General features: G+C 43.8%; 1 protein-coding gene across 1 annotated transcript in view; it reads left to right on the top strand.

The window, feature by feature from the left end:
* Positions 1-684: 684 nt before the first annotated feature.
* VAPB (VAMP associated protein B and C) overlaps positions 685-13394 on the top strand; it is a 32217-nt gene continuing 19507 nt past the window's right edge. The window contains exon 1 of the mRNA XM_086760967.1: positions 685-1032. Within this exon, the coding sequence (XP_086617093.1) occupies positions 975-1032 (58 nt within the window). The 5' untranslated portion in view covers positions 685-974. The remainder of the gene's footprint in view (positions 1033-13394) is intronic.

The following is a 13394-nucleotide window of genomic DNA, read 5'->3' on the forward strand; positions in this document are numbered from 1 at the left end:
AGACCCAAACCAAACCACCCCAACCTTTGGTTACAGTTTATTTAAGGGGAGGGAGGATATCTTAACCTCACTGAGATGACCTTAAAGTCTGTATTTATTAAAAAGTAAAGTCTTTCCTATAGCTTCATGATAGTTAACAGATTTTCTGGTGCTGTCCTGGTCCGTCCTCCCACCCTGGCCCCGGGCTGCCATTCGGTACAGAGCGAGGGTCCCTCCCCGCTCTGGGTGCCTTTCCATCCCCATTTCCAGCCGGGGGTCCGCGGGGAGGGGCCGGGCGGTCTGCGGCGGGGCGGTGGCCCTGCCCTGCGGCGGGCAGCCCTGAGGTGATACAGACCCCAGTTTACCGAGTCAAGGCCTAAAATAACGGGTTGGCATTTACTACAACCGTGATTTTCAGTGATGATTAAACTTCATTAATATTATTAGTTAGACCTCTTTCTCCCCCATCACGTGGCAGCGGTAGGGAGCTGGCTCGAGCCAAACGCGGCCCTGAGGCGCCGCCCCGGCCCCGCTGTGCCGGCAGCCACCAGGGCGGGCCCCGCCGCGCAGGGAGCCGGGGGGCGGCCGGGCCGGGCCGGCCCCTCAGCCGCGGCGGGAGGCGGGCGGCGGCGCCGGCGGCAGACGTCAGGCGCAGCCTCTCTCTGGGCCGCTCCGTGCTGCATCATCCCGCCTCGGGCCCGCCCCCGCCCGCTCCCCGCGTCCCTGCCAGAGCAGCGTGCGCGCCGGGAGTCGCCGAGCCGCCGCCCGCCCTCCCCGGCTCAGCCCGGCCCGGCTCCGCTCCGCCGCCCGCAGCGCCTCTCCCTTCGCCGCTCTGGGGCTGCTTGGCAGGGGGTGAATCAACCAGCCAGGCGCTCCAACCCCGCCTGCCCGCCCGCCTTCCCTCCTCCCCTCCCTCCCTCTCCCCTTTTTTCCCCTCCCTCCCGGTCCCTTCCTCTCTCCGCCTGGTGCCGCCACCGCCGAGGAGGAGGAGGAACATGGCGAAAGCGGAGCAGGTCCTCAGCCTCGAACCGCAGCACGAGCTCAAATTCAAAGGTACGAGGCAGTCGCCGCCGCCACCCCCTGCCGCTTCCCCGCGTCGGGCCGGCGCCGCGGCCGCTCTCAGGCCCCGCTCCAGCGGCAGCCATTTTCCGGGGGCCGGGGCTGGGCACCAGCCGCTAAAATGTCCTTCAGCGCCGCCGCCCCCCGCCCTGCCGGGCCTCTCCCGCCTGCCGCGGGGTGCGGAAGACCCCCCCCCCCCCCCAGCCCCTTGGGGCCGCAGGGGTCCCCGCCGGGCCTGGCCTCGCCGCGGCTGCGCCGCCCGCCCCCACCCGCGCCGCGGGCGGCTGCTGCAGGGCCGAGGGCGGCCTGAGGGGAGAGCGCGGGGGGGGACCCGGCCGCCGCCTTCTGCCGGCAGTGGGGCAATGCGCCCCGGGAAAGCCCGTTTCTTCCCCGGGCTGACCTTCCCGCGCCGCGGCGGAGGGGCCGCCGGGCGTGGGCCGGGGGCTGCGGGCAGTGGCGAGCAGCGCCCGAGCCCCGAGGAGCCGCCCGGAGAGGGGGGTATCCGAGGCGGCGGGAGGAGCCTTCGGCCTCCGCCGAGGTGCGGTGGCAGCAGAGGGGATGGGGTTCTGCAGCTGATGGCGAGGCCCGAGACCCCGGCCCTGAGGCGGCGGGAGGCGAGGCCTCCCTGAGCTGTCACGCAGCCGGGGCGAGGGGCACCCGCAACCTGCGTGCGGCTCGGCCGGGCTTGGACCGAAAACACTGGGCCTCTGGGCAGCGTTTCGTGGCTGTTTCGTATTATTGTTGTAATTTAATAAGCCGTTTAGATAAATTAATCGTGAATACTCTGCCTGCATGAAAATCCGCCCTTTCTTTAAACAAAAACCTTGAATGGGTTTGAATTTTCGCTAGCGTCAAAATTTCTGTCGTGTAGTCTGACAGATAGGACTACTGTAATACAATATTCTGGGATTACAAATAAGCATTCAGCAAGTTTATTTATGCTACAAGAGTCAGAGGTGCCTTGTAGCTTCATTTGAATATCTGGCAAATAGGGTTGTTTATTTTTTTTTTTAAAAGTGATTTATTTACTGGTTTCTAATAAAAATAATACTCCTTTAGAAAGCTTTCACATACATTTTCAAATGTAGGGGAAGTCTTTACCTGTTTTTATTAGGAAATACATTAGAAGTGATAATACAAAGTGGGGTTATCAAAAAGCGTGGCAATAAACACTGGGTGGAATGAATATGTCTTTGTTGCAAGCTGAAGTATTTGCATGTTGTTATGGCAGCAGTATCAAACATGCTTAAGAAGGAAACTATTGTTGTTTTAGCATTCTTCGTGTTAAGTATGATTAGATGAAAATCAGCTCTTGTTATGAATGATAGTGCTTTTAAGAAGCAAGTGAATCCAAACTGAGGTGGGAAAAAGTGGGGCTTTAGTTGGCATTGTCTTGTCAGTGAGACATAATTGTGATTCAGGGTTTGTTTTTTTCCCTTTCTTCACAGGTAGGTATAAACCCAGCCAAACTCGGGTTTTTTTTGGTTGAAATAAAGATAACTTGTCAGGCTGCCTGTCCTTTGATTGAGTTTCTGGGCTAGATAATCGGTAACCGTTGAAGTTGAATCAACTAACCATATAGACTTTGGTTGCCAGATCTTTAGCCAGCAGCATATACTCCTTATAACATGAAATGTTACTTCACTAACTGCAGCTAATAAATTACTTAATTTGAAAGTATGCTTAAATAGTAATGTTCAAACAGACTTAATACTATGGATAGCATTCATATGCCTCGGCAATAAATTCTGTCACAGTCCTTTCTAACAAGCAGTGCTGACCGCTGTCCTTCGTTCAGGAAAGGCCAATTTGAAATATTCATGAAGTAAATCGTGCTCTAAGCGTTTCTTGTCTTACTGGTTTTGTGATGGCATATTACCTGGCAATATGGCAGTAATGATTTTCTCACCTTTGTAAGTAGTTGCTTTTATTTCCAGAGCGTTGCTTTGCACAGTCCGAGTAGACGCAAGCTGACAGAGGTCAGTAGTGCTGCTAGCTGGTACGGTTGTGCTTCCTCGCTGGTGTGAGCTGAAAGATCTAATGCTTCGTGTGGGACAGCAATGTCAGTGTTTCACAAACACTGGAAATGGATAAAGGTCTTGGTCAAAATGCGGACAAGTAGAAAAAGCAGAGAATAGTTATCTGTGATGCTATTACAGTGCTCTATATAGTTCTTAAATACAAAATCTAGAGTGAGGTGTCATATTTGCAAAGTGCTGTGAGGAGTAAGAAGAAAGCCTCAATTCGGTATCTATAGCGTGTCCCGATCAATGTGGGGTTGCAATCGTCTCCCTCTTAGCCAGGTCTTTCGCTTAGAAAGGATGTATGACCTTTTTTAAGAAGCTTTTGCACCCCCTTGGTTTGCAGCAAATCTTACAAATTCATTTGGCTCTCTGTTTCAAAATACTGTGTTTGTGACTTGTTTGCAAAAATATCAAAGGAGTTTTTCATGGTAGTTTTTTTTTTGCACAGCGTGTGGGCATGGGCAGGGGTTGTCTTTCCTCCCTGCCTCACATCTCCTGCAGCATAACACACATGCTCCAAAATAGCACTGGCGTGTGCTGTGCTGAAGTGCAGCTGTGAATAGTGGGAGGCAGGGTGCTCTCCTCACCATAACGTGGCCGGAGGTGCCCGTTTCCTTGCCCTGGTCTTTGATGCCATGTGAAATAGGAGCTTTACTGTCTTGCCGGTGACTTCCTCCAGTTGGTTGGTGTAGGCTTGCAGCCTAGGTGAGAAAGCATCGAACTAAAGGTTTATTGTTCAGACTCTATTGGTAATGAATGGTGAAAAAGACCATTGTTGTTATACTTGACAACGTTTCCATTTATATTTCCTTTTTTTTTTTTTTTTTTTAAATCTCAAAGACAACATCCAGCAATCTGCCAAGAATTAGTTAGATTAAAATATTAAAGGGCTTGACTTTAGGAGTTATAAACTTTAAATTTACCCAAGGCTGTGTAATTCTGGCCCCTTTCGCTAGGTGTGTTTTGATACAATTGTTAATCATAGTGCTACACTTGTGCTACAGGGCAGTGCCTGACACACTTCGTGGGATGGCTACCGAGTGAGGCAGATGGATCATTTCAGCATAACGTGCCTCTCTGGAATACAGATCATTTATTTAATGTCGGCAAGTAAAATTTAGTTAGAATATAACTTTGGTTGTTTTAGAACTTCCCTGGGTTTTTAGGTGTTTGAAATGCTTCTGCGTTCTTTGCAGATGCAGAGCCTCAGAGGAGTGATATTTTAGTAGGGGACACTCAGAAATTGAAGTGGCATAGGCTAAGGTACGTTTCAGGAACGTTTTTAGAGTTTTGCTACAGGTTGGGCTGGACTTATGACTCAGCACTCTGTTGCAGCGCTCCCCAAGTGGCGAGTAGCAGTATTGCCAAAGGTAGGATTAATTCCTCGCAAAACTGTGTAATTTTTTGCCAGCTGGAAATGCTGTTTCCTGTTCCCGGTATGTGATTTGCACCTGCACATATGCAATACATCACTATGTAACTTTGCTTTCTGCAAAGGGCACAATAATAAACCAGAATAGCCCATACTCTCCAGTCCGAATAGTACTGGGTCTGGCCTGAGGCCTAGCAGTGTTGTTTCCAAGCTATCACCTGTCACTGGCTTAAGTGAATCCCCTGGGTACATCAGAGCTGCAGTCCAAAGGTGTGGCCTCCGCCTGTGTCGATGTGCTCACTCCAGCAGTGTATCTGCAGCGCTGGGAGTGAAGTGTTTTGTATTTAGCCGCAGTCCCATGCAGCTGGTGTAACCTGCATTACCGTGGTTAGGTGGCTGCCGCTCCCAGATGCGATAGTCTCAGCTGCTTTAGGTAACTCTGAGTAAGCTACAGCCAGATCTGGGCAGTGCAGCGTAGGTGTGCAAAACCTCCTGTATCTGACATGAATATCCGGTTCTTATCAGATACCAGCCTAAGGCTCTTCAACAGTTCAGGAACGTTTGGGACATAAGCTTAGTCTTTTCTCAACCTGCAGTTGTCAAGATTCAGAAGAGAAGTTAAGGACTTAGTCGGACATTGTGACTAAACTATATAATTGGATCTCCATCCACATTGTGATCTCTGTGTAATAATGAAGCGTTCCTGCACTGAAGATATTTGGAGGGATTTGACTTTGTGCTTGTTCGGTTCTTTATCACATAAACAGGGATTTCTAGTCACTGCCACTGGAACGGGTTTTGTTTAAGAACCTTCAATACTGACAGTGTTGTGAGAAATTGCCTGTTAAGTATAATTAGTATTCATCTTTTAAGCTGAACATTTACGTGCTGTTTTTTTAGACCCCTCTGGTATTCACAGCATAATGGCAGTCAGTACTAGGATTTCTTTACTCTTTGAAGGCTGCTGTGTCTGTAGTGCTCTCCTTTTCTGCTGGAAAATGTGCTCATCTGTGCTTTCCTTTGTCTAGCCTTATTCCTAGTAAAATCATTGTTACTGCATTAAATGCAAGTAAACCTTTGCATCTCTCTACATATTTGAATTTGATTATCAAGTTACGCACTTAAAAAGAGAACATAGTATTTAAATAACAGGCGGACTTCCTAAATCTAAACAAATCTACGTATGTAGCACAACTATCAAACAAAATTAGTAATTTTCTGGTGACGCTTAAATATTTGCAGTTCATGTTTTGCTTGCTATTCTTGCAACTTGGCTAAAATCAATAGCTTATTCTAACTATTAAGTGTTCATTATAGTGGTACAGACTTGCTACATCTCACTATATTATTCTAATTTCACATGGACTGTTAGTTTTAGAATTACTTCTTCATTTTTCATAGACTCTTAGCTTTACTTTAAAAGAGCAGTGTTTGGAGGAAAAGAGCTGGAGATAAAAGCAAAATAGTGGTGCATTGTGTGTGTCTCATGACACGTCTCATTTTTTTTGAAAGGTGAAATAAGTTGAAGATAGTGCTTCTGTTGAGGTTCCTTAATCTGCTAATGTCCTGTACAGTAGAGACGTGACACTAACAGCTCCACTGGGAAAGGGGGGAGGATTTGTACGTGTTGGGGCTAACAGAAATCTGAAACTTTGAACAGGATGGCTAGAGAGCCAAACAACAATTATTTGAGATGTGCGAAGCAGTCAGGGAGGTCTAGCTGTATTTTCTGTTAAATTTAATTAATGTATTTAGGTCTCCCAAGACTCCTTCCAAAAATCTCACAGTCTGCTTGAAGGCTTTGGCCGATGTGATTTATGGGTTAAGGGCTTTTGAATAATTTTATGCTGCATAGATTTTTAGAATTGCAGTTGAAGTGATAAGCATTAATGGGATCAAAGTGTTACTATTTCAAGGAAAGTCCTAATGCAGTGATAAAATCAGCATGAGCAACTGTTACTTGGTGGTTACTTTTCTTAGTTTTGTGGGATTTTTTTGTGTTTCATATGATCAACTGCTTGCCTTTATTGTGAGGGATGGGACACATGCATTCATAATTTTTTATTCCTTGGGAATCTCGTGTTTGTGCACCAATTTTCAGCTCGCTTTGAGCTGTGGAACCATTGCAATGATACGTGAAAAAGTTTGTCAAGTTTGTTATTTGAAGCTCATCAGGGTGGCAGACTGCCAGTCTGATTTGCTTGATGGGATGTGTCCTGTATCCATCACTTCAGAAAATATATCTGATGATAAATTATATTGAAAATACGTATGTAAACATAAGTTAAGGGATGGCTGTCTTAAGTCCTAGGAGCATGGTTATCATGTCAGCATAAAGACACAAGTAAATGTATCCTAATGGCTGCAGGATCATACAGATGCTTAGCAGTAAATTGTATTTACCAGCTGCTACCCTGCATGCCATGTGCAATGTCTAATCACCCGTGAAAGAGGAATATGGAGTAGAAATTTGCGCAGGAGTTTCTGATAGTTTCTTGTAATTGGAAATGAAATTATTGCCGTTTTTCCCCTCACTTCATAGGTCTTATACATTAAAAACTTAACCAGTAGTCATCCAATGCTTTATTTAAAAAAAAAAATATATAGGTTAGCTACCTTTGAATACAAGGCTGAATTTTGTTTAATTGCACTCTAATTTGGAGTTAGGATTGTAAAAATTACAGTCCAAACCTTTAAATAGATTGTCGGATCTGTTTTGAAGCTCAACTGGAAAAAAGGCATCATCACCATAGCGAATGATCCAACTTTATGAGCTCAGGTCAGCTTACATCTATGAACAAATATTCAGTTTTAAAAGAAGCTTAATTTAGTGTATGCACTCAGCTCGGGAAGGTATTGGTTGCATCAAATGAGTTTGTAATCAAATGAGCAACTTCTGCATATGTTGTAATGCAATTTTTGTAGAAAACTGGATGACCGAGGGTTTGTCTTGTTTCTTGCGTTTAGAGTGCCTCTAAACATGGCTTTCTGCCTAGCTGGAGACAATGCAGGAGTCAAATGACCCTTGCTAATTCTGCCCACATCTTGCAGTCACACTCATTTTCTACTGCCTTGTTACCATATTGGTCTTATGTTTGCTCCCTGCAGGGAACAACTGCTAACTACTGAACGCATTTCATAGTTGGTACGATAACAACCTTTGTTTTTCCTGTCGGTGTAGCTGGTTGCCTTTGAAAGCTTTATTGATAGTGTTTGCAATAGTCTTGGTTTTGGTAACAGCTGCTGTTTCAGACTTAAATTTCATCTTTATATTTGTAGGGAATGTGATCTTTAACATTATCAACTTGCTACGGCAAGCCATGTTTTTTTTTTTTTTTCTCCAAATAAATCCTCGCTAATTTAAGTGAGAATCTGATTTGGCCAGGGCATCTTTCCCAGTTTGACCTTTTTCTCTTCTCTGAATAAGGGACTGTGACACGGGTGTGACAGTTCCTTCCGCAGGTAACATTGGTGCCTCCTTCCATTGTTTCCCTGTGTGATGCCCCGAGGCAGAAAGGAAGCCTATTTTTCATACATATATGGATATTTAAATACCAGTTTATCTAAACTAGAGGCCAGGCTCATGCCAAGTCTCTTCCTCTGGCGTTTGACCCGATATTTATTCAATATAGAAATCCTTTCGTACTGGCTTTGTTGACTGAGATATCTGTAGACACACAGAGGATATTTTCTGATATGTCTGGGATGTTGTTGAATTTAAAACTTGGCCGGCTAGGCAACCTTTCATAAAGAGGGATTTGTGCCATCGGTCTGGAACAGCTGTCACAATCTTGCCGTCATTGAAAATGTATGCAAGGCGAATCACCATTGCCATGTTTAATTCAGTGCAGGATTAAATGCACATGGACTGAAGTGATTGAGTGTTTACACGAGCAAGACAATCCAGACTGAGAGTTGACTGAGTCTATCCCTTCTGTATTATAGCTGTTCTGAAAATTGCTTACTTCAACTGTAATTCTTCTGGCCTCAAGAACATTTGTACAAATTGGGTACTGCTGCTGCCTGCAGTACTTTATCCCACATTATTATAAATACTTTATGAAAATAATCTCTTTACTAAACTACTTTAGTGTCTAGTTCTCTGAGCTGTAAACAAATTCCCTCATACCATGGTGCTATGGATTAAAGATTTTATCGTTCTAAATTTAATCCTGTTTTCTTGGTTGGCTTCCATGAGGGGTGGAAAAAAATAGAGAAGGGGGAGGTTTGCCTGGTGATCCAGTTACTTATGATGCAAATTATAAAATCGTGTAGGTGTGGGGCTCACTCTGGAGCCAAATCTTACGTTTCTGCAAACAATTTTAAAGACCTAATTCAACTTTGGTGTACTTGTAGAAGGCATGTCAAATGACTGTGTAATTCTTTAAGGGGAAAAAAAAATTTGCACTTTTTTGTTTTTCCCACAACTACACCTTTTCATCTAACCAGTTACTTCATCCTAACTGGTGCTTCTAATGTTTCTCACAAGCAGGAGTCCAGCCGTCTTGTATGCAGTTTCGTGTTTGGACTGCCACTGTTGCCTGTTTATATTTGCAACTGCTGCTTCTTGTGATATGTGAATTAACAATATATTTTGCATCTTCTCAAAACATTTGCATGCATAATTTCCTCTGGTTTGCAGTGTATCCTCTTCCTTCCTACAGTTTTACCAGACTAGGAGCAGAGGTAATGGCAGTAAGATTTTTTTTTTTTTTATTTCCCCCACCCGCCTTCTTTTGTATAGCTGTTTTTACGCTTACTGGTGTCATACAGTGGTGCAGATAATGCTGACAGAAGTTTAGGTTTGGAGGATGCAACTTCACATTTGTGTCTTGTTCTGTGCCAGACAGTATAAGCGGTCAGATATATTTTTCCTTACTAAGTTTTCTCACTGCTTCTGACTAAATTTCTGATTTTATTTTGATTTGGTGGGGTTTTTTTTCCCTTTGATTCTGAAAGCACAGTTAAGAGGCTAGTTTTCAAGTGGTTCCCCAGAAATGTATCTTGCAAAATTCAGGATGACTTCCTTATTTGTAGCTATAATTAGTTTCTTACTGCCTATTTAATTTTTTTTTTAAAACTTACCAAAAAAGCACCTACTCATTCTACATCCTAATTTTGCTCATTTCTTCTGGTATTTGCAATTTATGCATAGTTTTTGCATTTAAGATACTTGCTCAGTTGGTATTTAAGTTACACATCAAATTTATCTATTTGAAGAGTATATATGAGCATAAAATTAGAGTAGTTAAGTTGCTCCTTTCCCTACCATTTTAATGTGCATCTGAAATGGAAATTAATGATGAAATTAGACCAGAAAAAATGACTTCACAAGAAAAAAACGTAGTTTGGGATGGTGATTAAAATCACGATGCTTCTTCCAGGGAGATCCTTTACATTGAGTTCAGCCTTTAGCGCTGTTTTTGCCAGGGAAGCTTTTCCTGATGATGAGGCCATCGTCATGCTGTGCACTGCTCTGCTGCATCTCCGCTTCTCCCTGAAGGCCTGTGCTTTGTTGCAGTGTCCTGTCAGTACCCACCCAGCAACCTCCATGAGTGAGGCCTTTAGTCACGTAGAGTAACTAGGTGTCTTATTGTAAGCAGGTCTTACTATGTTGTGCTTACTGAAGGAGGTGTAGCTACTATTCCACTATCAAAACAGAGTATTCCTGAACTGCTTTCATACCTGGAGGGAGTTGGTACATGTGATATTTGTGAGTGGAATAAACAAAGTAATACAATATGTTTGGCATTCAGTTCTGAAAGGATACAAAAGCACGGCTGAAACAGAGATGTCCCTCTAAAAGCTAGCCCGCTCTGCCATCAGTCTCTTGTTTATGCAATTGTGTGAGGAAACCGCTTTTAAGTTTAGGATGTAGAGAAAATACTTCATGTTGTGCAATCTTGTTGCTAAAGAATGCTGTAAGTAATGTTTGGGTGTAATTAAATTCTGAAGAGATCAGTTGGAAAAAACAAATGACACTGGTACCAAAATGATTTGAAGGGCGTATTCTTCCGTTTCTCTTGGCAAGCTTATGTGCAGCCTCACAGTTCTTACAACTGTGAAGTCAAACTGTTAATGATCCTCTGAGGAATAAAAGGTGACAAAAATTACATGCTAATAGGTACCCTGAAAATAGACTTCAGTTTCATATTTTTTTTTTCTGTTATGTTTTTTCATACTAAGTATGAGGCTTGCTCTGGAAAAATAGTTTGTGCCAAAATAGGCCAGAGAAGGACACCGATTAATCCATCCAAACGCAATAATTTACTGCCAGCCTTGCTACAACTTTGGCACCTGGATCATGTAATTTTGTTGGTTTTCTACATCTTCTTTTTTCTTTTTTCCTCTTAGATCATTTTATTGATTACTTATTTTAAAAAAAATACTCCACTGTGTCAGCTATTGCATGGGGAGTGATTTGGATGGCACTTCTATTTTTGTAACAGGTTTTTCATCAAGGCTTCTACTGCTTGACACAGCAGAAGTGCAAGTGACCGTTTCCCTCCCGTCACTTTGCTTCAAGGGCTCTTTTGTGTGAGGATAGTCATGGCAAGAGGAAAGAAATTGATTCCATGGGGGCGGGGTTTTCCGCCTACTTTGATGGAAAGTCTGAGTTGAGATTGAAAGGTTTGAGTGCTTTACACACGGATTAAGAGAGGCCTAAGTTTTTATTAAAAATAATTACCAAATTTGGGGTTATTGGGTCTTCTCAGTGAGTAACTTGTGAAATCAGATATTTATGCAACAGAGGCACTTCTTGTTTCTCATGCTTCTATGACTTTGATTTCAAAAGTTGCGGATGCTCACTTAATTATAAATGTCTCCAGAGCCAGATGCTGCTGATGATTAAAACTTGGCATACAGTACTTTTTAAAACACTAATCTTCACAAGATTCTCTGTGATTAGGTAAGTATTCTCCTGACTTCACAGAGAGGAAAACTGTAAGTGTCCAAACCTGCTTCTGTTTTGGAGTTGCTGTTGACTCTTAAGGCTCTTAATAGCAGAAGATCAAGCCCTTAAGTGATTTGTCTAAAGACAAGTAAGATGGTGGGAAAGTTTGATTGGATCTTGGGTGTTCTTGATTCACAGGCACCTGGCTAATAGCTCAAGATGTCTTGCTTGACATTTCAGCTTTTTTTCATTTTAGTGTTTATCTTCAAAGGTCATCAACTTTATATATAAACTTCAAAAATAAGTGTACAGTAAGTCAAGTTCTAGACCTGTTAGTGAGCCCGCTTGCTCATGGCTATTGTTTTTATTTTGAGACTCTCTCTATTGCTGATAGACAGCCCTAGAAATTGTGGAAGTATAGTGAAATCACTTGTTAGTGTCAGAGGCATAGAGAAGGAACTGAGAAATAACTTGGATGATGATAATATATAAGTAGAAAGGCTGAAATATTCAGATGGTGAGATGACTCTGTTCTTGGATGGTGGTGCTTTTGTCGGTGGTGGTAATACGCTCGCTTAGGACCCTTGAAGTAGGTTTGCACTTGCTAGAGCAGGGCGAGGTGCATCCCCAGTTTGAGGGCCTGACCAAGCTGGTGGGGAGGCACTTCATGTCATGGGAGCAGGAGTCTGTGTGGCGTGTGTGATGGGAAAGGGAGCCTGAAGTGTCACGTTCAACCTCCGCCCTCTCTGCTCACAAACGCAGGGTTAGTGTGGCTCTTACCCTGCATGAATTCTTGCTCCATGTGCACATCTACTAGTCAGGGCACATCACCATTTGTAGGATTTGGGCTCTTGAGAATAGCCTCAAAATAATTTGTTTCCTCTCTGCTGCTTTCCACTATCTCCCTTATTAAAGATTCCTGGGTTACCTTTCTGTGACTGATTAATATGTCAGGTGATTAATGACTTTCATCTGACACATCAATGGGAATAAAACTTGGTGAAATATGTCCTTCCCCTCCTATTGTTGCATTCTACTGCTTTCCACAAAGGAAGTACAAGAAGGATTGTCTCACTAGAAGCTCTGCTTGTATTTCTGCCTGTTTCCAATTGCCTTGCCTTTGAATACGTGTCTGCGGTGCTGAGTTGGAGTGGCAAAAGTTGTTTAGGGAAAGATGATGAAAGTGCATGTAAAACATTCTGGGAATAACATGGGCAGCTTGATGAGAATTTATTCATAGTCTTGTTGATCACCAATTGCCCGTTTAATGTGACTGCAGTTGTACCAATGCTCCTGCAGTGCTCTTGCTCTGAAAAGCACCAGTTCACTAAATTTTTTTAGGGGGTGCCTGACTTTAAACAGATGAGACATTTGCATTAGATTTAAGCACAAATAAAATTAAGTGTATGCCTTAATTACTTTCAACAACTGTGCCAACATTACAAGTGCGACTGCAGCATGCGTGCCTACATGTGCTAGCTTTAACCTACTAAATATGACACTTTGTGGCCTTAATTTGTCAGAATGTTGTGCAGAAAAAATGCCTTTTCCCTGATGCCAGTGCCTGAGAGCTACTTGATCTGGCTGAAAACTGATTCTCCTCGCTGCCCCCTCCCTTACTCCTTGTCTTGTAAGTGGATTAATTTTCAGCCCAGGGAGCTCCTTGGCTCAGCTCTCAGTGCAAGCAGATGAGACCTGTGCAGCTAGCACAAGCAGTTTGTGGAGATGAGATGTCAGACCACCTCCCCTTCCAGCAGTGAGGCAGACTGATACGGGAATAAAGCAGCCGTAGGACTATGGCCCACCTAATATGTCTAGTTAATTATAAAGATGTAGTATTTGCACATACAAATCTGCAGAGAACTGGCCCTGTTTGGTTTGAATGTTCCTGCCCAGGCTTGTTCCATGGAAGCTTTACCTCTGCTGATACTTGCACTAACCTCTTTCACGTGCCAAACAGTGCTACAGCAGTATTCTTGCTGCATTGGAAGTACGTCTGTATGAGAATTGTTCATTTGCCATGCTAAAGCGTGGAATTTTGGTTAAGGTGAGAATAATTGTATTA

Source organism: Chlamydotis macqueenii, chromosome 16 (assembly GCF_036417535.1).
Source record: "Chlamydotis macqueenii isolate bChlMac1 chromosome 16, bChlMac1.mat, whole genome shotgun sequence".
In the NCBI taxonomy this organism is placed as follows: domain Eukaryota; kingdom Metazoa; phylum Chordata; class Aves; order Otidiformes; family Otididae; genus Chlamydotis; species Chlamydotis macqueenii.